General features: G+C 40.5%; 2 protein-coding genes across 5 annotated transcripts in view; both read right to left on the bottom strand.

The window, feature by feature from the left end:
- Positions 1-552: 552 nt before the first annotated feature.
- On the bottom strand, positions 553-6641 carry LOC149982678 (protein MANBAL-like). The gene is made up of 2 exons (XM_090241974.1): positions 6492-6641; positions 553-669 (listed from the first exon to the last, which is right to left on the bottom strand). The coding sequence occupies exons 1-2, from the start codon at positions 6639-6641 to the stop codon at positions 553-555; spliced, it is 267 nt and encodes an 88-aa protein (XP_090098100.1).
- Positions 6642-14834: 8193 nt separating this feature from the next.
- nfatc2b (nuclear factor of activated T cells 2b) overlaps positions 14835-27030 on the bottom strand; it is a 34698-nt gene continuing 22502 nt past the window's right edge. For 2 of the 4 annotated variants that reach the window (XM_090241972.1, XM_021610697.3), the window contains exons 8-10: positions 24782-24914; positions 23848-24537; positions 14835-17426 (exon numbers count right to left, since the gene is read on the bottom strand). In XM_090241972.1, the coding sequence (XP_090098098.1) occupies positions 17377-17426; positions 23848-24537; positions 24782-24914 (873 nt within the window). In that variant the 3' untranslated portion in view covers positions 14835-17376. The remainder of the gene's footprint in view (positions 17427-23847; positions 24538-24781; positions 24915-27030) is intronic. The other 2 variants (XM_090241973.1, XM_021610699.3) reach the window with 1 other exon arrangement.

The following is a 27030-nucleotide window of genomic DNA, read 5'->3' as shown; positions in this document are numbered from 1 at the left end:
CACTGTCCCACTGACACTCAAGAGACACATTAGCTCTCAAAAACCCAAAACTACATTCTCCCTGGGGAGGCAGGTAGCCTAGTGGTTAGAGCATTGGGCCAGAAACCGAAAGGTTGCTAGATTGACTTCCCGACCTGACAAGGTAAAAGGTCGTTCTACCCACTGTTCCTAGGCTGTCGTTGCAAATAGGAATTTGTTCTTAACTGACTTGTCTAGTTAAACAAAGGTTAAATAAATACAAAATCATAAGGTTCTTATTTGTTTTTTTTACAGAAATGTTGGTTATAAAATGCACACAAAATTAAATAATAAAAAAAATGATTACATAGGTCCCCAAATGTTTATTGTTGTGTTTAGGCCTTGGAAAATTACAATTGATAGCTGAGTAGTTGAATAAACAGTGTGCTTCTCTTCTTTCATAAATCAAGGTAGAGACACCCATTGATTGCATTTGATGAAACAAAAATGATTCTGTCTACATCATTTGAAATGTTACAATAATCTTGGATGAACTGCACGCACAGCACCCAATCCTACACAAACACACCACACCTATCTCTTCTTCTTGCTCTCATTCTTTAGTTTCTGACAAATCTCAGGCACAGGTCCTTTGGACTTCTTATTCAGGTCAGCAGGCTTCAATTGAAAGTCATTTGGCTCCGTCTCCTCCTGAAGATAAAACAGACTGAGTCTCACTGTCCCAGTGACACTCAAGAGACACATTAGCTCTCAGAAACTCAAAGCAGCATTCTGCCTTCTCCCCAGGGTTTTCAGCGGTTCGCATCGCTCATGGCTGGCTCCATGTGAACTACAATCCCGACACTGTGTTTTAACATTTAGAAATGTCAATAATCATCGCTTGCGTTACGGTTTTTGAAATCTTTCATATCAGTGAGAAAGACCCTTTCAAATAAAAAAATATACACTTACTGTAGCAGATTTGCACAGATCGATACGCTGCGTGTCTCCAGTTGACAAACTACACTTCCGCTACCTACACTTCCTCCCCAGTTAGCTTACACACAGGTGTTCAGAGCACGCTAGATAGCTAATTAGCTAATTAGTCTTCGGTAAACAAGCGCTCTAACATCGAGATATGGCCACGTGGGAACCCTAACTCTATAAAAAGGTGTGTAGTAATTTGACTTTTTGCTTTTGGGAAAATGATTCCTCGCTGATATGAAAGTTACTTTCTTATGTTTCCAAAACCGTACCGCAAGCGATGCGTGTTAACGTTCACACCGAACGTTGGGTCTCTTAACAGAAGTCCCCTGGCAAGAGACAGATGTCAATCACCTAGATCGTCATTTCCGGTCACAACTTGCAGACTTGTTTACGTGCTGCTGTGCGTTTTGTTGCTAACCTTACTTTGCTACCTGACAACTTTACGGTTTTTACTGTTACTGTTTATATTTTTACTAGTTCCCTCGCTCAACATTTTTTCATTCAACTTTTTCACTTCAGACGCTTTATCTGGACGTGGTTCGTCAGGACCTCTACCAGCCGAAGCTAAGTAGTAACATTAACATAATGCCTTCTAATTTCAGTCAATCCCCTCGCACAGTCCCCGCAGCCAGACAACTTTCTCATGGCTTCTGGAGGGAAATGCTGTAGGAATGCTTAGGAAGGGCTTTCTCCTACAGTGCTCCATTTTTATGGAATGGTCTGCCTACCCATGTGAGAGACGCAGACTCGGTCTCCACCTTTAAGTCGTTATTGAAGACTCATCTCTTCAATAGGTCCAATGATTGAGTGTAGTCTGGCCCATGAGTGTGAAGATGAACGGAAAGGCTCTGGAGCAATGAACCGCCCTTGCTGTCTCTGCCTGGCCGGTTCCCCTCTCTCCACTGGGATTCTCTGCCTCTAATCCTATTACAGGGGCTGAGTGACTGGCTTACTGGTGCTCTTCCATGCCGTCCCTAGGAGGGGTGCGTCACTTGAGTGGGTTGAGTCACTGACGTGATCTTTCTGTCTGGGTTGGTGCCCCCCTTGGGTTGTGCCGTGGCGGAGATCTTTGTGGGCTATACTCGGCTTTGTCTCAGGATGGTCTCAGGAAGTTGTCTCAGGAAGTTGTCTCAGGAAGTTGGTGGTTGAAGATATCCCTCTAGTGGTGTGGGGGCTGTGCTTTGGCAAAGTGGGTGGGGTTATATCCTGCCTGTTTGGCCCTGTCCGGGGGTGTCGTCGGGTGGGGCCACAATGTCTCCTAACCCCTCCTGTCTCAGCCTCCAGTATTTATGCTGCAGTAGTTTATGTGTCGGGGGACTAGGGTCAGCCTGTTATATCTGGAGTATTTCTCCTGTCTTATCCGGTGTCTTGTGTGAATTTAAGTATGCTCTCTCTATATCTCTCTGTTTCTTTCTCTCTCTCTCCGAGAAGGACCTGGGCCCTACGACCATGCCTCGGGACTACCTGGCCTGATGACTCCTTGCTGTCCCCAGTCCACCTGGCCGTGCTGCTGCTCCAGTTTCAACTGTTCTGCCTGCGGCTATGGAACCCTGACCTGTTCACCGGACGTGCTACCTGTCCCAGACTTGCTGTTTTCAACTCTCTAGAGGCAGCAGGAACAGTAGAGATACTCTGATTGATCGGCTATGAAAAGCCAACTGACATTTACTCCTGAGGTGCTGCCCTGTTGCACCCTCGACAACCACTGTGATTATTATTATTTGACCCTGCTGGTCATCTATGAACATTTGAACATCTTGGCCATGTTCTGTTATAATCTCCACCAGGCACAGCCAGAAGAGGACTGGCCACCCCTCATAGCCTGGTTCCTCTCTAGGTTTCTTCCTAGGTTCTGGCCTTTCTAGTGAGTTTTTCCTAGCCACCGTGCTTCTACACCTGCATTGCTTGCTGTTTGGGGTTCTAGGCTGGGTTTCTGTACAGCACTTTGAGATATCAGCTGATGTAAGAAGGGCTTTATAAATAAATTTGATTTGATATCTTCATCAATAGACACTAAAGGTAGTTAGCATCTATGGATGGTTTAGAAACATGTGAAACAGTAACAGTAGCAAAAGTTCAATAAGCAGACTACAATCGGACTATTCTCACCCACCAGCCGTCTTGGACGTCTGGATTCACAGCGACTCAGAATGGAATTTGACTGGGAGTTTACAGGCGGATTAAATGAATCTGGCCTGGGGTACATCGGGCGAAAGCGGGGAGGGAGGAGCGCCCTTCTCAAATGGTACAGTAATCTGACCCGCTCGATCATGTTGTCAACAAGGCAACATGGAGCATTTTCCAGAAAATAAATGTTTGAAATTTCAAACTAGTTTTCATTGGGATGAAAAGCAATCACCTTTGCATATGAAAACACAGAATCCTACTCATTACTCCACTTACTTTAATATGTCACTTTTGTTTAGAGCTGACTTCGCTGTGGGCATTGAAAGGGGCACTTGGCTTACCCCTAAAGGCAGCCAGGCTCCAAATCGAATGCAATCAACTTTCAGAGATTCATCGAATCCTCTATATGACAGGAGCGGCTAAAACAGCCATCGGTTTTAATTGGATGATCTCTCTGTCCATCACCATCTAGGATAACCCTTAGAACCTCCCCACTACAACACATGTGGACTTCCAAGGAAGTGAGCTCATATATAAACGTTATATGACCGAACTCAATTGGGCACCCCAAAAACAATGTGGTATTTTGTTGTATTTTTTATTGTAGATTTTTACCATTTGTCCCATCAAATAGTAGGGTTTGTTCCCTCTCCCGCATGAATTTTAACCACACCCCTATCTAGCCACTTTCAGAAACAGAGAATTAAAGACTTACACTTGTCTCTAACATGTAGGCTCAGCATTCCCAAACAGTCCCATTACAAGTCCGAATGTTGAAGAATCTTAATTTCAACGTACTATACCTGTCGGATGTAATCTGATACAAAATATCCACAGGGAAGGGTTATGATCTTCAGTCAGGGATGCAAACTGTTGAGGGCCCAAAAAGGTGACACTGAAACTTGCAACAACAAAAAAATCTGCCAGGGGGAAACGCAAGTTTACATTTTTTTAATTAACCAGATAGGTCCGTTAAGAACAAATGCTTATTTACAATAACAACCTTCTCCAGCCAAACCCAGACGACACTGGGCCAATTGTGCACTGCTCTATGGGACCCAATCACATGCAGCCTGGATTTGAACCAGGGACTATAGTGACAGCTCTTACATTGAAATGCAGTGTCTGCAGTGACTGCACCACTTGGGAGCCCAGTGTTTTTAACTAATTAAACAACAAAGAATATGATCTACATGATCAGTCTCTGTGTGTAAAAAGTGGTTCATGTAAACCTAACTCACAGATAAAACATGTAGAGAAAACAATCCAATGTTATTTGTTGCCTAGACTTTACTGCAAATGACACTCAAGTCTTGAGGAAAAACAATACACTAATATTGCAGTTAGCCATGACAGTCTTTATAATAGAACGCTTGTGAACGCACACATCTAAATATTGCACTTGGGAAAAAACTTCTTAAAGTAGAAATAGAATGAAACAAACAGGCATTCTATTTTCGCTCTATTATAGTGGCTACAATATTAGACATCGATCAAGTGCACAAGGCTACATGTGTGCAAAAATAACGTTCACTGAGTAAAAATTGAATAATCCCCCCTCACTCACCCAAAAGTGTTACTGTCAAGTTCAACACAACAAAAGCAATATCTTTGGGCTACACTGCACGTTATTACATTGTACACTTTCTGCCTGTGGGCATCTGTTCTACAATGTGCCAGCAGAGCATGATACCCTTTGTTGGCATAATTGATTTATTTCAGGCAGAGAGTACACCCGGTATACCCCTTTTAAACACTGTATTGAAAGAGGGAAAGTGTGTGGCATTTCTTTCACCTCTGTTAGCATCCAGCATAAGCTAGGCCCAGCCAGTGTTGCCAACTTAGCGACTTTGTCGCTATATTTAGCGAGTATTCAGACCACTCTAGCGAAACATTTTCAAAAAAGAGACTAGCGACAAATCTAGTGACTTTTTCTGGGGTTTTTTGGAGACTCTGACTTGAAAGCACATAGCCCCACCCCAGTCTCAAAGCACTCACAGGCAGCCCAGTCCTCGCGCAGCAGTCCCTCCCAGCTGCAGTCAGTGCAGGAGATGTTCACCCCTCCGCATCCAGACTGCAAATGAATCACGCATGGTTGGCTGATCCCACCCTGGCTTACATTCAAAAAAATCAATTAACCTGAATTAGGGCCAGACTAGTTACCATAATTTTCTCACATTGACAGTTTTTTCTATTGTCTCTTTTTGGTCCATTTAGATTGTTAATGTAGATTGTATACAAAATGTTATGTTTAAAAATGTTCGTGTTTTACTGTGATTTGTTGTAGGCTCCTAATAGGACCATAAGGTTAAAACCAAACCAAATTAAGAAAAATAAAATATATATATATTTTTTTAAACGAAGTAACTCCGCCAGAGTGTCTCTTTTTGGGTCACTTTTGCCGGTCCCAAGCCCGGATAAAGGAGGGTTGGAATTGTGACAGAAAAAAAAACAAGAATCGACAGAAAAAAAATCATTTGTAGTTCTAAACATATTTTGAGTGTTTTTTACTCACTTTTTATCTCTCCCACAACGTTATTCCTCTCTCCTACAGCTTCCATCACAATTACATGCACATGGCCAATTATGCAAATTAGGTGATGGTGTCATTTAGCGACTTCTAGCGACTTTTAGGATAGCCAATAGCTGCTTTCCTTACTGAGGAGTTGGCAACACTGGGCCCAGCTCCAGCTACACTTGATCCCTGAATCCACTTGTATTTCCGGTTTTCTATTTTCAATACTGACACAATTCGCACCAGACAAACACTTTCACAATATGGCCTAACCGAACCACAGATTGAATATTCTCCCATCATCAGCTGGCAAATTTCACAAACACTTCCAGCTGATTGCTAGGAAAAGTGTTTTGGTCGACTACATTCGGTCACATTCGGCTATTGTTTACATATTGTCCATCACATGCAATGCTTCAAGAGATTGAAATCACAAGCGACAGAACCTCCCGGCGCCTCAAAAAGTAGGGTAAACAACACTTTCCCGTGGATCTTCACCTCCTACCATCAAAAGGACAGACAGCCGGTAAAGTGTGAATATCATTTTATTCAACATTCTGGCTTGTAGAGACTCTTGTCTTTTTTAGTCTGACTTCTTTCAGACTGAATAGCCATGGGGTAACCATGGTAGCAGTCTGCTGTTTAGGCAAACCTCTTTCAAGTCCCACTTTGTGACACAGTGTTACCAGGCTCTATGCGCCAGCAATTCGAGCCTGGGAACGAGGTTACAATAAGACAAAAGGGAAAAATACAAACGATCAGCCCTATAGGTCTACAGCTTTCATACATAATGCCATAAGTAAACCTACATTAAACAATTACAATATTATTATTATTATCGCTATTATTATTATTGTTATTATTACAAAATGTTAACTGCCAACAGAAGAACCGTCTACTGTACCTGTTCATACCAGTTGGGGGTGGGTATTATGACAGCCAAGATGCAGAGGAGTTGGACAGTAGCTCCCAGAAAGAGTCCATTGTCCAGGAGGCTCTGGAGCAAGGTGGGGTCAGGTACCTCTGGAGGTGAAAGGTCTAGTTCTGTGGACATAGTAGCCTACGTTCTGTGAATTTACCTTCTGTACATTTGTGAAAACAAGGATTAGCCTGCAATGCTTTCGTGATTTTACATTGTTTGGCTACAAAACTCAAAACTATATTTGCAAAATCATCAAAGACCATACTGTAATACACGCAGTACTTTTGCCCACGTTGCTGTTTACAACAGCTGCAATGTAACAGTGGCTACAACCATGTTGACACGCATCTCTCAGTCTCGGTACAACACCAAGAACAATTTGCTGTTCGGCTTAGTGATGGGTCGTTCGCGAACGAGTCGGCTCTAAGTGCGAGCTCTTGTAGGTGAACGTTGGGAGCTGGCTCGCATATCAGAAGAGCCTTATCTATTTATAAAAATACTTTTAAAATTAAGATATGAATAATCAAAATATTTAAATGAATAGAATTAACTAATTCAAAGAATGAAAAAATAAATATAATAATATATGCCTAAATGCTCAAGCGCCCACATTCGTTCTAACTGTCTGCTCAGACTAACAGCCTCACCTGTTGTTCCTGTCAATCAGACACGCAGTGCCAACCAATGAACCTAAGATGCGTGAGGGAGGGCCGAGCAAACTCATTCACAGTCACACACTTAGCAGCCGAGGAGAGAGAGGAAGGACAGCTGTGAAAACAAAAGCTGGAAAATGAATCTGAAGCATAGTAGCATTTGGATGCATTTTAATAATGTAGACAATGTTAGAGCACAGTGTAGAATTTGCCAAAACAAAATCTCATATAAAGCTGGTTCTACGCACAACCTACACCGGCATATGCAAACTGTGCACCCAACTGTGAAGCTAGCTGTAGCGGAGCTTCGAGAAGCTAGCGGGCCTGCTATTGATAGTGGTGGAGCCAGCACCTCCACACGTGGAGATGTATCCACTCAGTCAAGTAGGCCTACTCCGCGACCCACAGCAACGCAGTCTTCTATGGACCAGTTTATGCCAATGTCTATGTCTGTAGCAAAACAAGGCCAAATTGATATTGCATTGGCTAAAATGATTGCCACTGATTTCCAGCCATTTTAGATGGAGGGCAGAGGCAGGAAAAGCCTTTCAAAATCACTTATTCCACAACTGTACGAGAGCACACAAGCTTCAGTGCGGGAAAGAGTCCAAAAAGCTACTGCAGTTTGCCTTACCACTGACTGCTGGACATCAGGGATAACCACTTCTTACATGTCGGTTACATGTCACTTCATTGAAGATTTTACGATGTCTAGCTGTCTTCTGGACTGCTTTGAGTTCAGTGACAGACACACCGCAGAGAACTTGGCAGAGGAACTGTTGAGAGTGGCCTTCTCTGGCAAGTAGATGGAAAAGTGTTATGTTGTGTTAGCGACAATGCCGCTCACATAACCAAAGCCATGAACATTTTAAAATGGACCCATCATCAATGTCTTTCCTACACAATCAACCTGATTGTAAGAGATGAAGGTGATGAAGCCCACTGTGGACAAAGTGAAAGCAGCTGTGGAATACTTCCACATAAGCAAATTAAAGTCCACACAACACCAGATGGGGATGCCTGAGCTGAGGCCTAAACAAGACTGCACTACAAGGTGGAATTCAAAATGTTATATGTTGAAGGGGTTTCTTGAGTCAAAGGATGCCATCATCTCTACCCTGGCCATTGTCAATGCACCTGTTGATGCTCTGACTCAAGAGGAATGGGAGGTGGTGGAGGAGGGGTCACTGTGGAGATCAGTGGAAAGAGGTACAGTAAGCAGTTATTACTACATATTATTTAATCCAGTATTATATATGTATATGAGCAGTAGATGAGAATGTAGTATCAGTTGAAAAAACATGAACCTGAACTAATAAGTAACTGTTCTCTCTTTCCAGCTATGTGACAGCGTCAAAAATGATACTCCTGTGTAAGGGTCTGCAGCGAATCAAAGCCAGCCGCCAGAGAGAAGCAAATGTAACCACAGGACATGCGACAGAGTTGATGGACACCCAATGTTCATCAATGGACAGAAAGTTCCACAGAATGGAATATAATCACGTGCTATCAGAAACTGCTGCACTTGACCCCAGGTTTAAGAAGCTAGCCTTCACTGATGCCAGGCCGATTTATCAGGCTCTTCAAAGAATAACCTCAGCAGCAGGGAGGGACAGCCCCAGCAATCAGCTGGCTCAGGCACCAGGGCATCAGGAAGAAGAGGGATAAGATGGAGCAGAAGCACCAGCAGTAGTGCCACAAACATCTGCTGTTTGGATGCTGTTTGACGAGAGAGCAACTGGGGATGCAGCACGAGGGTATCCCTCAGCAGATGCCATAATGGAGGTCCGATCCTATTTGGAGGAGCCCCTCCCCCAAAGATCTGAAGATCCTCTGAGCTGGTGGAAGAACAAGGCCTCTGTCTACCCATGGCTTACTAAAGTCAAGACAGGGAGACTGCATAGTGGTCACATCCGTTCCCTCTGAGAGGGTCTTCTCGAAAACGGGACAAATAATTACTGAGAGAAGAAACTGCATCAGCCCCTCAAGTGAGGCAGCTTGTATTTCTGAATGCAAATCTCTCATAAAAATAAAAGATGGTCAGCATTGCTGTGTGCTGCTGGTTATAACATGGCAATAAAGAAGAGAGAGAAAAGAGGGACCAGTTTAATTTTTTAACTGGGATGCTGCAGTTTGCACATTGTTATTTATTTTTCTTTGATATGGTGCAATATTATATTATTATGTTGTTCAGATTGTATTAGTTTTGAATTTTTACATTTATATGTACGTTTATATACATTAAAAAAGTTATACTTTAATTGCACATGTGTAATAGCATCCTTCTTTTTTACATTTATTTCAATTTGTTGGATGCTGCAGTTTTGCAAAATGTTATTTATTTTTCTTTGATATGGTGCAATATTCTATTATGCTGTTCAGACAGATTGTATTCGTTTTGAATGGTTAGATTTATATGCACTATATAAATATGCACTATATATATAAAGTTATACTTTAAATGCAAATGTTTAATAGCATTCTTTTTTCATAACAAACCAATGCATTTTTAAATACATTGTGATTAAGGTAGAGTATGATTTCATTTAATAATTTAATTAGAATTGTTTTAACACCAATCATTGTCAAACTATCGCAAACTGTTTGACTTGAAAAAATTACAAATCTTTTTTTTTTTAAAGAGCCGTTTGGGAGCCAAAAGAGACGACTCTTTTTTTGTGAGCTGAGCCGAACGAGCAGGCTCAATGAAAGGAGCCGGAATGCCCATCACTAATTCGGCGAATCAAACCATACAATTTCAAAGAAAAGCTTACTAGGGCATTGCACTTTACAATTCGTCATTCGTTCTTTTTACAGAACCAAAAACAACATTGAGTATTCGTGAGTTCAATGTAATTTGTATCAGGGCAAAAATTATGATACAGCGCTAACATTTGCATCGGAAGTCAAGTCATTGTGGGTCGAATCCGCTTCCTTTCTTAATTTAATGTGAATTCCCGATAAAGGGTTTCCACTAGTAACCATAACTACAGAGTCAAAATTGGCTGTTGAAACAAAAAGGTTATTTTTTGTCTTGATTTAAGGTTGGTGATATGCATATGGTTAGCAGCATGGTTACGATTAGGGATAGGTTTGAAATAAGATTTTAGGAAGAGAAATTGTAGAAATAGGCGGGGTTTATGACTGTGTGGCTCTACTAACTACAGTAGGGCCAACCCTGGGAAACGTCGCCCTCTACTGTAATTTATATTTTACAATTTACATTTGAGTAATTTAATTAACAGACGCTCTTATCCAGAGGTATACACTTAGTGCATTCATTTTAACATAACTAGGTGAGACAACAAAGTATTTATCAACAAAGTCAGTGTTAGTGGAAAAGGGACAAGTACTTTGTTTGTATTCTTTAAAATAAATACATACATTGGGGGGTTGTCAGGGCGCTGAAGATAGGAGAAAGCTTGTTCCACAATTGGGGTCCCAGGAAAGAGAAGAGCTTTGACTCGACTGGGCAGGAGCTGCCCTCCCGCAGGGATGGGTGGGCCAAGAAACCAGAGGAGGCGAAACGGAGTGCTCGAGTTGGGATGTAGGGTTTGAGCATGGTCTGACGGTAAAGAGGGGCAGTTTCCCGTTCTGCACCGCAGGCAAGCACCTGAAGATGATGCAAGCTTTGACGGGGTAACATGGGGGGGGGGGGGGGGGGGGGGGTTAGGAAGGTTGAACATGATGGCTGCGCCATTCTGGATACATTGCAGGGGTTTGATGGCACATGCGGGGAGCCCAGCCAACAGAGATTTGCAGTAGTATATACGGGAGATTACAAATGCCTGGATTAGGACCTGCACCGCTTCCTGTGTGAGGAAAGGTTGTGCTCTAAGGATGTTGTAGAGCATGAAAATGTTTTTACCAAGAGATAATCTAACCAAAATGAGATGAGAGATTACAAAAAATGAGACAATGGAATGAAGTTGGAAATGATATTAAGGCATATAACATGCAAAAATGAGATAAGAGAAGAAGAAAAATTAGAGAGTGGAAAGATTCTGACAAATGAGATAACAGATGAAACAATTGAGACAGTGGAAAGATTCTGCCAAATGAGTTGACAGATGAAAAAATTGAGACAGTGGAAAGAAGTTGTAAATTATATTTATATTTATAACATGCAAAAAATCACAATATTAGAAACGAAAGTCACATGAAGACATGTGGTTTAATGAAGGATTAGATAAACAGTTACACTGTATAAAACATGGTCGATTATATGTGATACAAAAATATAACGAATAGCCCAGTAAATTCAAATGATCAAATGATCCTACAAGAGACATCATTATATTTTTCTTCAACAAACAGAACTTTACAGATCTCCAACACTTGATTGTAATTAGAATTCCATGCCGATTAAACAATACAGGGTCACAATACAAAACAAAGATATTTATAACTACCCCAAGATAGTTCATCTGTGTCGTTTACAGTGGGAACAAATTAAGCATAGTGGGCAGAACAAGCAAGGAGGTGGGCAAAGCCAAGCACGAGCTAGCAAGATCCTATTGGCGCGTTGTAGCGTGTATTTGCAAGTTTCTGTCAGGGGACCTCTCATCTGTAGAGTGCTCGTGTGCACAAACAATTCGCCCTTGCACTCCCTTCTAACCAACGCATTTTTGTAAAACTTTGGTAGATCGTCAATGTTAGTATACTGTGTTCGTAACAGAGTTTAGTTTTGGGAAAATAAAAATGGATTGAGATCAGATGTTTCATCGATGATAAAATTAGAAGACTGTCAGCCCAGTTTCACCTAGTTCCATCCTCTCCCATTACCCGCGAATTGACTTCCTCTCACTACCATATTTGATGGTGAGAAAAGGTTCTAAACGGATGCTTCAGCTTCATAGCCCCTGTGAAGTGTCTGGGTTTCCCCTTTTGTCTGTGACACCAATGCATCATCATCATTTTCAGAATTCACAGAATCCTCTAGATAAAATTATTCATGGTTTAGCAAACAGCCAGGACACCACGTTAATCCGTTTCTAAATTGTAATATCAATATTATATTGCATTAAAAAAAGCAAATATGGAGAACGGAGAATGGTGGTGGCAGCATCATACTGTGGGGATGTTTTTCAGCGGCAGGGACTGGGTGACTAGTCAGGATTGAGGCAAAGATAAAAGGAGCAAAGTACAGAGAGATCCTTGATGAAAATCTGCTTCACAGCACTCAGGACCTCAGACTGGAGCAAAGTTTCACCTTACAACAGGACAATGACCCTAATCACATAGCCAAGACAACGCAGGAGTGGCTTCGGGACAAGTCTTTGAATATCCTTGTGTGGCCCAGTCAGAGCCTGGACTTGAGCCCGATCGAACATCTCTGGAGAGACCTGAAAATTGCTGTGCAGCAACTCTCCCCATCCAACCTGACAGAGCTTGCGAGAATCTGCAGAGAAGAATGGGAGAAACTCTCGAAATACAAGTGTGCCAAGCTTGTAGCTGTAATCGCTGCCAAAGTTGCTTCAACAAAGTATTGAGTAAAGGGTCTGAATACTTATGTAAATATGATATTTCAGGTTTTTATTTTTAATAAATTAGCAAAAATTCAAAAAAACTGTTTTTGCTTTGTCATTATGGGGTATTGTGTGTAGATTGATGAGGGAAAACATTTTTTTAAATACATTTTAGAATAAGGCTGTAACCTAACGAATTGTGGGAAAAGTCAAGGGGTCTGAATACTTTCCGAAGGCATTGTAGATAGATAGATAGATAGATAGATAGATAGATAGATAGATAGATAGATAGGTAGATATTCCCAAGCATCTAATAACATCTCTCCATTGGTTGATGAGATGAATGTGTGGGAGCCAATCAACTGTATTGGTTGTCCCTCTGCCATACAGTTCCTCCTGAAGGACCTGAAAGATGAAGCCGTCAAGCCCAGTGCTGAAACAGCTTTCAAGTGGCCTGACTCAGAACCTAAACATGGGCTGTGATGCCCATAATGACTGCTGTTTCCACCCTGCTCTGTGCTGGTAAGGATTGTGCATCAGTTCATTTTGTGTAGAAAGAGATATCAAGGTGCTAAATCAGGCCTATAGACATAGTCACTGTAGGATGTCATTACTTAGCAATTTAACCAAATACAAAATAGCCTACATATTGAATGATTGTTTTATGCTTGAGCTACAGTATATGTGGAATGTGCATCAGTTGAGGCTCCTTCCATCTCCTGTACAGATTGGGAGCCCAGTGCCTCCACCATCTCCTGCCTATGGAAACATCTCTTTGGCATTCAATAAAAATGGACGCCTCATTTACTAGTGACCTGGTCTCTGAGCTATAATTTGATTTTGATGAGGAATTCAAACCTCGACGGAAGGATAGTTTGTCCATCATTTCTGATTACCACCTCACCAGAACCACACAGGCAGGTAAATGCAACGGACGTCAAGAACAACGGTTCCCCCATTTATGTTCATATCACACGGCAAGAGAGCAAGAGACAGTCTGCTTCCAAGGCCTCTGGAGACTATTTGTATAGGGATAGAAAAACACAATAATAGCCTACTATGCTGTTATTCACTACTATTACTCTAGGTCATTACTCAATTGTTGCTCACGAGATTTGTATTAGCTAGATTTAAGTTTTTGTTTGTTTATAATCTTTTTGAACCTTTTTTAAACAGGAGAAGTACCTTCCAGCACATAAAGCATACAAACCCAAGGATGAGCTGAGCGATGGTGCAGGTACCTGCAAGAAGCAGCCACTAGAAGGCAGAGGGGAACGTAGACGTTCTCAGCCAAGGATGAGCTGAGCGATGGTGCAGGTACCTGCAAGAAGCAGCCACTAGAAGGCAGAGGGGAACATAGACGTTCTCAGCCAAGGGGAAAATACCTTCCTTTCAACCTACTGCATCTGATCACCCCTCGTGGTTCAGCCCTGTTTAGACAGCCTCACCTTGATGTTCATTGGAGAGCCCCTCATTGGTTCAGCCCTGTTTAGACAGCCTCACCTTGATGTTCATTGGAGAGACCCTCGTGGTTCAGCCCTGTTTAGACAGCCTCACCTTGATTTTCATTGGAAAGCCCCTCGGGGTTCAGCCCTGTTTAGACAGCCTCACCTTGATGTTCATTGGAGAGCCCCTCATGGTTCAGCCCTGTTTAGACAGCCTCACCTTGATGTTCATTGGACAGACCCTTTTTTAATTGAACAAATGTTAGTTATTTGTGTATTTATTTTTCATCAATGAAAAGCGTGCACTATTTCCTCATAAATAAGGGGTGTAATATTAAACTACACCCAAGTCTTATAGAAAAGTCTTATAGAAAATACAATGAAATGTACAGCTGTGACAACATTTATCTGACACCTCCCAAGTGGCGCAGTTGTCTAAGGTACTGCATTGCAGTGCTAGCTATGCCACTAGAGATCCTGGTTTGAGTCCAGGCTCTGTCGCAGCCGACTGCGACCTGGAGACCAATGGGGCGGAGCAAAGTTGGATACCATATTTGGTATATTAGATAACATTAAAAAGTCATCATCCAGAAGAGGTATGGTACCTTTGGTAGGGTTGGGTTATGTCCAATTAGATTGACTGCATTGGTATTACAAATCAATGGAAATCTGTGATTGCTACATCCATTTTTGGACATTTAAACTCATGACATATAGACATTGATTCATTTCGAGATCCATTTAATCAACAAACAATACGATTTTAAATATATATTTTAATGACAGGCAGACTAAATAAAATAATAAAATAAAAAAATAATGAAATTGCCAACATCATGACAGAAAAAATATGTTCCTCAATCATCAATCAGTTTTTTTCATAATTGTCTTAGTAATTACAGACATTTTCATGAAGTTGTTTTTATTTACAATTACAAAAGCTTACATTGAGGCCACATACATGATTACACATGATAAAATAATAAAACTGTTTAAAAGGTAGCCCATGGTCAACACACTTATTGAAATCTGGCACTGCATGCCCCTAACTGGGTATCATCTGCATCCACAATACAGTATATACAGTATGATGTTGGTGAAAACGCACTTTGGCTCTTTGGTGATGAAATGTAACATACCCTTAGCATTATATCAAAAAAGTTGGATTTCTACGTAATACATTCGATAATGAGCACCGAGCTATGTTGGCATAGCCGTGCAGGTTTCTTTTAACAACTTTTGAGGATTTTACATTTTGTGGTCATCATCTTTAAAGTTGTTTCCGCGGGTCACAAAAATCTAAATTAGCATGACACAAACTGAATTAAATGTTAAAAGGCTTTGAAAATAAAATGTTTGGTATACGCTCAGTGGCGTGTATTCATGAATGCCAAGGGAAGCCAGGCTTCCCCAAATATTTGACCAATACATCTTTCTTCTCTCTGTGTTTTCATAATTTTCCTTCAATTCGCAAGTGGCCGAATCTCACCGGAGAAATCTCATCTGAGTGAGGGAAACAGCGCCCCCTCTGTCTCAGTATGTATCGCCCATGTATCTGATGCTGTCTGGAACAAAAGAGTATGACATGTTGACGCTGTAGCAATTGATTAATTGATACCAGCAAGCATTTGGCCTCCCTTGATTAAAAAATAAAATAATTAGCCAATCATCGTTGAGCTAAGCTCAACTGTGGGTTGTCCTGGTGCAGCAAAACACCCCTGCAAGGGAGGCCAGTTTAGATTTGGCTTCACACCAATCAAATGAGATCTTCTGGATTGCTTGTGTTGATGTACTGCAGTAACTAGCTTGCTAAATTGGCCCTTTCCTAAGCCATGGATGGAGATGTGGATTTAGACTTGTGGTTTTGACTTAATTCTCTGTACAGGCCAATGACAGCGATTCTGATCTAACCATAAATAAATATGTTGTACCACTGGCCTGAGATGATTGAAGTTCAATATGTAGCCTAGATGTAGTCTAGTAGGCTCACATTAACTAGCGAGCTAACTTAGCTGTTTCATTGTTGCCCATGCGAGGAAGTTAGGCTAGCAAGCATTTTAGCTAGGTAGCCTATGACAACAAAACTAAAAGTGTACTGTATGGCAGAGCCCTAGACCGTTGTGCCAACATGAAAGCGAGGAGGATGGCATTGGCGTTCAACTAGTCTACCAGTAGGGGGAGTCCACATTTTTTGTTTTACTTGCATGCGCACACACACATACATATACACAGACTGACAGAAATCAATACCATGGACATGATATTTAGCAACATTGATTGGACTAAATCGTTTTTGGTATCTTTAAGTTTGTTTTCAGTGTATTAAACTAAGCATACTGTATATAGCCTTGTTGATTTGATGATGTTTAAATGTTTAAGTTGAAATGGTGCTGAAATAGCAGAGGCAGGGCTCTTTTTGTCTTTGTGCTGACTTGTGGTAACTCTGTGGTTCTAAATCAGTAGAAAACATTAACTTGCTTGACTATGCTGCAGGTGATATAACTGTTTATAACTGTTTGTTGCATGCAATATTTTCTTTGTGGACTTCACTAGACAGATGTTGCTCTCCGGTTTTGTGAAACAAACTTATGTGTAGTTTAATTTATTCCACCACTGTGTGACTGTTGTCTTTTTGTTGTCAAGGCCTTATTGTATATCACGGTGGCGTATGAACGAATGGGTTATAGAGCAAACAACGCAATTATCAAAACGTAGGTTGTAATATGACTTTTTTACTTTCTTGGTTTGCTCAGGGATTTTACACACTCACGGCTCCTGGTACACGCTCAGTGAAATCTTCAAAAAATAACAGTAAATTCAAATGAATCTGAAAAGCATATACTAAAATATGAAAATACAATATGTCTTCTCAAAATCGATATCCATCTTACCTCTAAATTGTTTTTTTTTGTCCCAATGGGAAAGTGAGCCTGTCAGGTAGCCGGTAGCCCAGAGTCCAACCTAGCTGATCCAATGCAATTTTCCTAAATTTTTTAACTTTTGAGATTTTTTTCTCTGGCGTCCATTGATTTAGTCACCGTAATTCTGACCATCCTTCAAGGGTAAAAACTCCAATAACTTGTGAACAAATTATGATAAAAACATGAAGTTTGGACCATTTGTTTTCTTAGAGGATTATCTACACAATTAACATAATATTCTACCCATTTGTCAAAAGATGCGATTTCGACTTAAATAACACCCTATATACAGTACATATGAAGGGGGGCAATCAGACAGTAGAATGACGTCATGGCATTTCTGGAGCCTGTGTGATTGTTGGTCACAATATAGATGCTCTTTACTGCTCGTTACTGCGGACAGTCAGATCATTCCTTATGATGTCATTCACTGAAGAACAAGAAAGTGTGAGATAATGGTTAGGACAGTATGTAACACATAGGCCTGTTGTGTACTGATGGTGTACTGCCAGTTTACAAATCGCATTGACACTTATGCTCCACAAGGTGTCATATCACTGTTTTTTCCTAGCAACCACAGGCAGAGATCATCTTTGCAACAGGCACTCACTTTATTTGGTAGTGCTTCCTGTTTCTGTACTACATAAGATCAAATGGAAACTTTTCTCTAGAATGTACAGAGGTGTATATGTGTTTTCCGACACCTACAGTATAAGCTATCCAAGGGCATTGTTTCCATGGTAAACCACATTCTGTAGCAAACTAACTATTATAATGTATCAGCCCTGGGTTCAAATACACATGTATATGAGTATCTGGTATTTAAAAAACTTTTTTTCTGTGTATTTGAGCAGTCCAAAACAAGTACTATTCTTTGAGTATTGGAATGGTAATTTGTAAAAACAAAATAGTCTACCAATTTGTATTTGAGAGTATTTTCAAATGCTTTTTTTCAAATACCTGGGTTAAATGCATGGGAGTGTATTTGGGTCAGTATATTTTAGTATTTTCAAATAAGTGAAAGTGTATTTCCAAAAACATTGACAGAATTTTTATTTTTATTGGTTTCTTTTTAATGAATTTTAATGGTTATATATTGTCCTTGATCTGTTAATAAAACAGAATGAATAAGTTATACTGTAATGTATTATACTGTAATGTATTATACTGTAATGTATTATACTGTTATGTACTATACTGTAATGTACTATACTGTAATGTACTATACTGTAATGTACTATACTGTAATGTACTATACTGTAATGTATTATACTGTAATGTACTATACTGTAATGTACTATACTGTAATGTACTATACTGTAATGTATTATACTGTAATGTATTATACTGTAATGTACTATACTGTAATGTACTATACTGTAATGTACTATACTGTAATGTATTATACTGTAATGTACTATACTGTAATGTACTATACTGTAATGTATTATACTGTAATGTATTATACTGTAATGTACTATACTGCAATGTACTATACTGTAATGTACTATACTGTAATGTATTATACTGTAATGTACTATACTGTAATGTATTATACTGTAATGTACTATACTGTAATGTACTATACTGTAATGTACTATACTGTAATGTATTATACTGTAATGTATTATACTGTAATGTACTATACTGTAATGTATTATACTGTAATGTACTATACTGTAATGTATTATACTGTAATGTATTATACTCTAACATATGGCCTTTTTCTTTTTCCCTAACACAGTCCTCACCATATTTGAACAGGCAAACATTTTAATACTAACAACTAATACTTTTTTACTCTCCAGCATTTTGGATTTGAGATGAAATGATGAATATGAGGTCACAGTACACGTTTGTACTTGGTATAGTGATTGCGTGCAATGGAATTGGGATCAAATATACTTCTGACTACTTCTTTAAGTGAATTTGTCCATGTACTTATGACTTCTCCAAATGGGAGAACTAGATACATGAAGTGCTTTTACTTCTATACGGTAAATCAGATATTTATGAAAATTGCCTCAAATAAAAGGCGACACTCTGTACTCTTGATTTCAAATCCAAAATACTGGAATATGGAGCCAAAATGTAAAATGTTAGCCTCACTGTCCAAATATATATGGTGAGAACTGCATGTCAATTCTGTCCAGATCACATGCTCAACTTCATTTTATTTACCTCTGATAAGCAATGAATCATAAATGAACACACAAGGTAACAAGCCTCTGCAATAATCAACACAATACACGAATAACTAGATGTAATAGCAGACTTCGACACAACATGTAGAGAGAGTTCAGTCATGACGAAGGCTTACTAAATCGTCATTATTTGGATGCCAAAGCACATTTAGCGACTAGGGGAGTCTAATTGTATCCATTCTGAAATGATCGATACCGTGTACTCTCATTGACCTTGCCAGGCTTAGTGTCGGTTCACACATAGATAAACAACTTCAGCTGGCTTTTAGCTGGGGACTATTTAAAGCTTTGACCCACATAGCTGGACAAGCAAGGAAAGGGAGCATCCACAAAAAAAAGTGTTACTCTGAATCCCACATCAACCCCTACACCCTTCCACCCAGCCTCCTGGGTCATATGTGTCAAACTCATTCCACGGCAGGCCGAGTGTCTACGGGTTTTCGCTCCACCCTTGTACTTGACACGCTAATTGGTGTTACAGGTTTCGTTTTTTTCTGTTTTCGAGGTAGCTTATTAGCACGTAGGGAGCACTGATTTGTGTCACCTTGTTAGTAAGAATGTGTTTCACCTGTGCTGGTTTGTCCATCTCGTTAGCCGGAAGGTGTTTCACCTGTGCTGGTTTGTCCATCTCGTTAGCCGGAAGGTATTTCACCTGTGCTGGTTTGTCCATCTCGTTAGCCGGAAGGTGTTTCACCTGTGCTGGTTTGTCCATCTCGTTAGTCAGAAGGTGTTTCACCTGTGCTGGTTTGTCCATCTCGTTAGCCGGAAGGTGTTTCACCTGTGCTGGTTTGTCCATCTCGTTAGCCGGAAGGTATTTCACCTGTGCTGGTTTGTCCAACTCGTATTTTTCTTTGTTAGTTCCCTTTGTTGTGAGCGACATTGAGTTTGTCTTATGGGAACGTAACATTAGTAAGGAACTCCTGTCACCTGGTTGAAATTGAAAGGAAAAATCTAAAACCTTCAGACACCCCAGTCTAGGTACTTGTAGATTTGAGAGAACTGAATAGGTGTATGCAACACCCTGGTAACTCCCTCTTTGCCCTCTACTAAGTGGAATTGTTACCATATTACTAGCTAGGTTTCCATCCAATTGGCAACAGATTTTCATGTGAATATCAAAAATCTGCATAAAGAAAATATGCGCATTTTCCCACCAGTGGTTTGTTCCCACCAAGCGGATTTGTTGTGTATAAAAATCAGCGTGTGATGACATAGTACATAGTCAAAATGTACTTTTTCGCTTAAGTCTTCAAGTACCAAATAGAAATCTGAAGTTCAATGTGTTTCCATCACATTCTGTCACAAACTATTGTGTTAAATAGCAAATGTGTCTACTCTGGTTTTGGCACGTGCTCTCTAGCCAACAGCTCACAGATGCAGTGTGGGTAGGCTAGTCTACATGATGAGACTATTATGGATAATTATGGAATATTTTTATTTGTCAAATGGCAGTCAAGCATCGAATATGTCATCAGAATCAAACCCTTGATATTTATTGGAAAGGAGCATCAAGATCACCGTGCACTTTTACCACCCTGTGAAGTTCATCATAACTTAATTAATACAGTGGCTTGCGAAAGTATTCACCCCCCTTGGAATTTTTCCTATTTTGATGTCTTACAACCTGGAATTAAAATAGATTTTTTTGGGGGGGGCTTCTATCATTTGATTTACACAACACAACAACACTTTGAAGATGCAATATATATTTTTACTGTGAAACAAACAAGAAATAAGACAAAAAAACAGAGAACTTGAGCGCGCATAACTATTCACCCTCCCAAAGTCAACACTCTGTAGAGCCACCTTTTGCAGCAATTACAGCTGCAAGTCTCTTGGGGTATGCCTCTATAAGCTTGGCACATCTAGCCACTGGGATTTTTGCCCATTCTTCAAGGCAAAACTGCTCTAGCTCCTTCAAGTTGGATGGGTTCCGCTGGTGTACAGCAATCTTTAAGTCACACCACAGATTCTCAATTGGATTAAGGTCTGGGCTTTGACTAGGCCATTCCAAGACATTTAAATGTTTCCCCTTAAACCACTCGAGTGTTGCTTTAGCAGTATGCTTAGGGCCATTGTCCTGCTGGAAGGTGAACCTCTTTCCCAGTCTCAAATCTCTGGAAGACTGAAACGGGTTTCCATCAAGAATTTCCCTGTATTTTAGTGCCATCCATCATTCCTTCAGTTCTGACCAGTTTCCCAGTAGCACCATTGAAAAACATCCCCACAGCATGATGCTGCCACCATCATGCTTCACTGTGGGGATGGTGTTCTCGGGGTGATGAAAGGTGTTGGGTTTGCACCAGACATAGCGTGTTTGCTTATTTTATTCTTTAAGCAATGGCTTTTTTCTGGACACTCTTCTGTAAAGCTCAGCTCTGTGGAGTGTACGACTTAAACTGGTCCTATGGACAGATACTCCAATCTCCGCTGTGGAGCTTTTCTCTCCTTCAGGGTTATCTTTGGTCTCTTTGTTGCCTCTCTGATTAATGCCCTCCTTGCCTGGTCCGTGAGTTTTGGTGGGTGGCCCTCTCTTGGCAGGTTTGTTGTGGTGACATATTTTTTCCATTTTTTAATAATGGATTTAATGGTGCTTCGTGGGATGTTCAAAGTTTCTGATCTTTTTTATAACCCAACCCTGATCTGTACTTCTCCACAACTTTGTCCCTGACCTGTTTGGAGAGCTCCTTGGTCTTCATGGTGTCGCTTACTTCCTTGGTGGTACCCCTTGCTTAGTGGTGTTGCAGACTCTGGGGCCTTTCAGAACAGATGTATATATAAAGAGATCATGTGACAGATCATGTGACACTTAGATTGCACACAGGTGGACTTTATTTAACTAATTATGTGACTTCTGAAGGTAATTGGTTGCACCAGATCTTATTTAGGGGCTTCATTGCAAAGGGGTGAATACATATGCAGGCACCACTTTTCCATTTTTAGAATTCTTTGAAACAAGTAATTTTTTTCATTTCACTTCACCAATTTGGACTATTTTGTGTATGTCCATTACATGAAATCCAAATAAAATCAATTTCAATTAAAGGTTGTAATGCAACAAAATAGGAAAAATGCCAAGTGGGATAAATTATTTTGCAAGGCACTGTATGTAGCCTAATAAACTGCATAGTTTCCCGAGTCGTAGTGGGAGGACCACACACCAAATCATTGCATGACTCCAAGTTTACTTCGATATGATGGTTATTATATCAATATTTAGCATGAAGGCATTTCCACCACCATTTCTTGCATAATACATTTTACCGAAACAAAAAGATCACACCATGTCGAACGAACTAATGATCTCTCTGCATTTCAAAAATGAATGAAATGAAACTTCCTGTTTCCATCACAGCTGTCATGATTTTTTTATACGTTGTGACTTTACTCACATACGAACTGTGGATGGAAATGTGGTTACTCATAGCTATCCAATCTTTCAAAGGAATACTTCGGGATTTTGGCAATAAGGTCATTTATCTACTTCCCCAAAGTCAGATGAACTCATGGATACCATTATGTCTCTGTGTCCAGTATGAAGGAAGTTAGAGATAGTTTTGATAACTACCGTTAACGAAATTACTGGAAGTCTATGGGTATCTATGCTAACACAACTTCAAACTTGTACGCAAAGACATAAAAATGGTATACATAAGTTCATCTGACTCTTAGGAAGTAGATAAAGGGCCTCATTGCCAAAACCCCGAATCTAGTGTTGGGTCTAAGAATTGATTTGATGCTGAGGGATTCAGAGTAGAAGAGGCCCAAATGCTAGGGCAGTTTATAATGGGAGGCTACTGCTGGCACACATTCACATACTGACACATATGCTCTACACACAAAAAAAATGAAGGTTCCTCAAGGGTTCTTTGGGAAGGGTGGTGGTTCTATGTGGAACCCTCGTTGCACTTCAATGGTTCTTTAAAGTTCATAAAAGGGTTGTTTGCTCTTTTAGTGATAAGGTGGTATGGGAGGTGGCTTACTTGAATATTTTGTTGCATGGTTTGCTCACAGCTCTTTTTGTGCAACCTCGAATGAGAGTGTCATTCCAGTTTACCTAAAGTGTTGTGTTAGGCCATTACATATTATATATGACTGTGGCCAGTGATGGTGTCTTGTGGTTATTTATAGATCCATTCTCCATAAAGGTTCTATAAATAATCATAGAAAAGGGTTGTAACCATTGCAAAACCCTTTTAATGGTTCATTATAGAACCTTAGGAAAACGTTTTTTTACAGGACCATACAGGTTCCATTTGGAACCTTATGAGCATGGTTCTTTATTGAACCTTAAAAACAGGCTTCCGCTATGGTTACAAGAAAAAGAACCCATATCTGGTACTATTTAGAATGTTTGTTTGTGTGTGTATATGTTCTGTTTCTGTTTGTTCATCATCAAATCAAATTTATCTGTATCTCTTTTGTACAAACTGTAGTCAAGCTTAGGGATACGACTAAATTAGTTTCCTCTTTCAAACATATCAGAGTCTCTTTGAAGATGTTGCTGTGCACTGTGTATCAGTATAGTCCATCTCAAGTTCCAGCATCAATAACCATTTAACCATACACGAATTCAAAACAACAAGTTAGAGGAGCCTGGGGTACAGTTCATTTCTGCAGTATCCAATATGTTTTGTACTAACTCACCATCATCCAGATAGGCTTGGTTCAGGTTTTCTTGCTTCGCTGTCACTTTCCCAGGGACTGGCCCACTCTGGCTCCCTGTAGCGGCTGGACCTCTCTGGGTCAGGATGTGGCTGTGTCGCGGTGGAGACCTGCTCAAGACAGGCACCACCGTGTGCATGAAGCCCTGGTACTGGCCTTCTGAGGAACAGGCCTCTGGCGAGTCACCAACCTTCCATAATGAAGCTGCAGCCCGGTACCCATCACCCACCATCGTGGCGTGCTGGTGTTGGGCCAATGGGACAGCTACGTTGACAACTCGCTGATTGGTGGCCGAGCGGGAGGGGTGGAAGGGTTGGGACACTTGGCTGGAGTAATGCTGTGTATAGGACATCTGAGATGGGGAACCACTGTGTATCATCACTGGGTGGTGGTTCATATCTTGATACAGGACAGGGGTGCTACCCAGGCTTCGGCTTTTACTGGGGTAACAGACAGATGGGTCCTGTGGTTGATAGGCATTGGGATCGTGATGGCTTGCACGCTGGCAGGTTGCCAAGGATGTCATGCCAGCCACTATGTGGCTATTAGGGTTGAGATGGCTACTGGGGGTGTGGTGGTAGGACTTGGATGACATTCCTAGGATTTGGGAGACAGCGCAGCCCAGCTGGCCAAACTGGAAGTCATCTACGGGTTCCGTTTTAATGGCGGGAACTGAAAAGGACATGAAATCTAAATCAGATTTTGGATTATAATTAACAGTTGGTGCTCAAAACAAGTTAAAGGGATAGTTCACACACATTTTAAAAAATGACACATTGTCAATATGTAACTTGGCGGAATTATTCCTTCAACTAGTAATCAATGGGATAGTGATGAAATGTGCAATGTAAGGTGTGGCCGTATTCAGTTCTAATGATGACTAAAATATGTAAGGGTAGAGCAAGGATGGTCTCACCGGTTAAAGGAGTGTAGGTGAAGTGCTGCGCCTGACTGCGTTTTCTCCTCCCGTTGATCACATAGAAGTTGACTTTAGCTGCGTGATGAATGGTGGGATCTCGATACGGAGGGATCTCCACAAACAGCATGCTCTAGATATAACATATGGTGCAGATGAACGTCAATCAGTCATTTGTCATAGAGAGTATCACTGGGCGACGGTGTGGACATATCTATACTGAGACTGTATGACATCATGTAGAAGAACATTGACAAGGAAAAGTACACTGTTAAAAAGTGCTTTGTGACATCACAACTAGTGGCAACTGAGCTGCCACCAACTTGAAGGAGACGAAACCATATCTTTGCTGGAGTATTGAAACACATCATCCTGAGATGTTCTGAAACATTACATGGTGTGTTGTAACACCACTTAATCAAGTGTTGTGCAACACCTTGCCAGGGACTGGCAGCACTAACAGAAAACATTGAAAACACTATTTTGGTGTTTCGAGTCCTGTTTAGTACAGAATTAGATATCTTCTATTTTGGTGTTGTTTCCACTCTCTAAAAGCTTCTAAACACCATTATGATATTTTAAGTCCCATTTATGGCAGAATTAGATCTTTTTTTATGAAGTGTCTTAAAGCTTACATTTTTGGCCGGCATTGTCAAGTACAGTGTTCAAACAACCAGCACTAGCTGGAGGTTGAACTGCAAGAATATAATGTCAATTTGACTGACGGTTTTGATATGCGTTCATCATGATCCATTACACCTCATGGCACAACAAGCTTCATACTAATATACTTTTTTTTTTTCAAACATGCATACAACATTGTTTGAAAGAATCAAAAAGTCAACTTTTTTTTTATTACACACAATCATGTGGCAAGATAGGAAAAGCAAGGTGATTAAAACCAAAGACTTCCAATGAGTTCAATCCCTCAATGTTCTCTCTCAGTCTCTTTGGTTATCCTCATGAAAGAAATTGAGCAACTGTCATGACTTCCGCCGAAGTTGGTCCCTCTCCTTGTTCGGCGGCGTTCGGCGTTCAACGTCACCGGCCTCCTAGCCATCGCCGATCCACTTTTAATTTTCCATTTGTTTTGTCTTTGTTTTACACACCTGGTTTCAATTCCCCAATTACACGTTCATTATTTAACCCTCTGTTTTCCCCATGGTTTTTGTGCGTGTTTGTTTATTGTAAGTTCGGTCTGATGTTTGTGGGCTTGGTGTTACTTCATGTATTTTGATATTTTGAGTAAAATTCCTTTTGTTACTCATCTCTGCTGTCCTGCGCCTGACTCTCTGCACCAGCTACACCCAGATCCTTACAGCAACATATTCATTTAGATATATTCTAACATTATTTTGGTAAAATTAAATTAACAAAATCATTGAGGCAGTTATGAAATGACAGAGGGGATACAGATAGGTGGGAGAAACAGACTGAAGGGTTGTAGCAGGGAATTTAACCCCGGTCTTCAGTGTGGAAACGGGTGATGTGTCTATGCCGGAGGTGTTACCGCTAGACCACAGGCTCTGCACCACTTGCATTAATTTTTATTAAGTAGGCCTATATGTTGGTCCATTTAAATCCACCCCAGAATAATTTCTTACATTGTGGCTGTGGTTGATTGAGTAAATGTACCATCTTACTGCCCCTCCTGTTTCTAATCTGTCTAAATAAAGCGTTGAACAAATAAAGGTGGAATTTCACAAAAAAATATTGATATTTAGGCTATAAACTAGTAGCATTTGTAAACCATTGATCGTATGAGAAAACAGTTTTTGTGTTTTGATGCTGACTTTTACATGCACTGAAACCCCAAAAAGTGTTTTCACAACACTCTTTAAAACACCAATATTCAGGTTGAAGAACCACTTTGAGTGTTTCAGAGTACTTCATTTCTGTTTTAAAGGTGCAATATGCAGAAATGGCTCCGCCATTTCCTGGATGCTAAAATTGTAATTGTTTTCCTAATTTCAGTTTATGTGACAAAACAAGCAATGCATAGTGTAGAGAATCATTGTAACATCTAAACTGCTGTGAAATATATTTTCAATAACCACAAATATTGTATTTACAGCTGTTTGAAGCTGGTGTACAAAAACTTAAGAATGGGAAGAATAGAAATAGCTCACATAGAACAGATCTACCGTTCCTTAGAGTTGCGTTCAATGGGAATGATAGATCTTTAACTCACATTTCTATGTGAATTTGGTCGGGTCACCCCAGAAAGTACAGCGTTAAAACACATTCAG

Source organism: Oncorhynchus mykiss, chromosome 7, assembly GCF_057628025.1.
Source record: "Oncorhynchus mykiss isolate SJ-2025 chromosome 7, ASM5762802v1, whole genome shotgun sequence".
NCBI classification, from domain to species: domain Eukaryota; kingdom Metazoa; phylum Chordata; class Actinopteri; order Salmoniformes; family Salmonidae; genus Oncorhynchus; species Oncorhynchus mykiss.
Note: the sequence above shows the minus strand (reverse complement) of the source record. Positions and strands in the feature narration are given on the sequence as shown.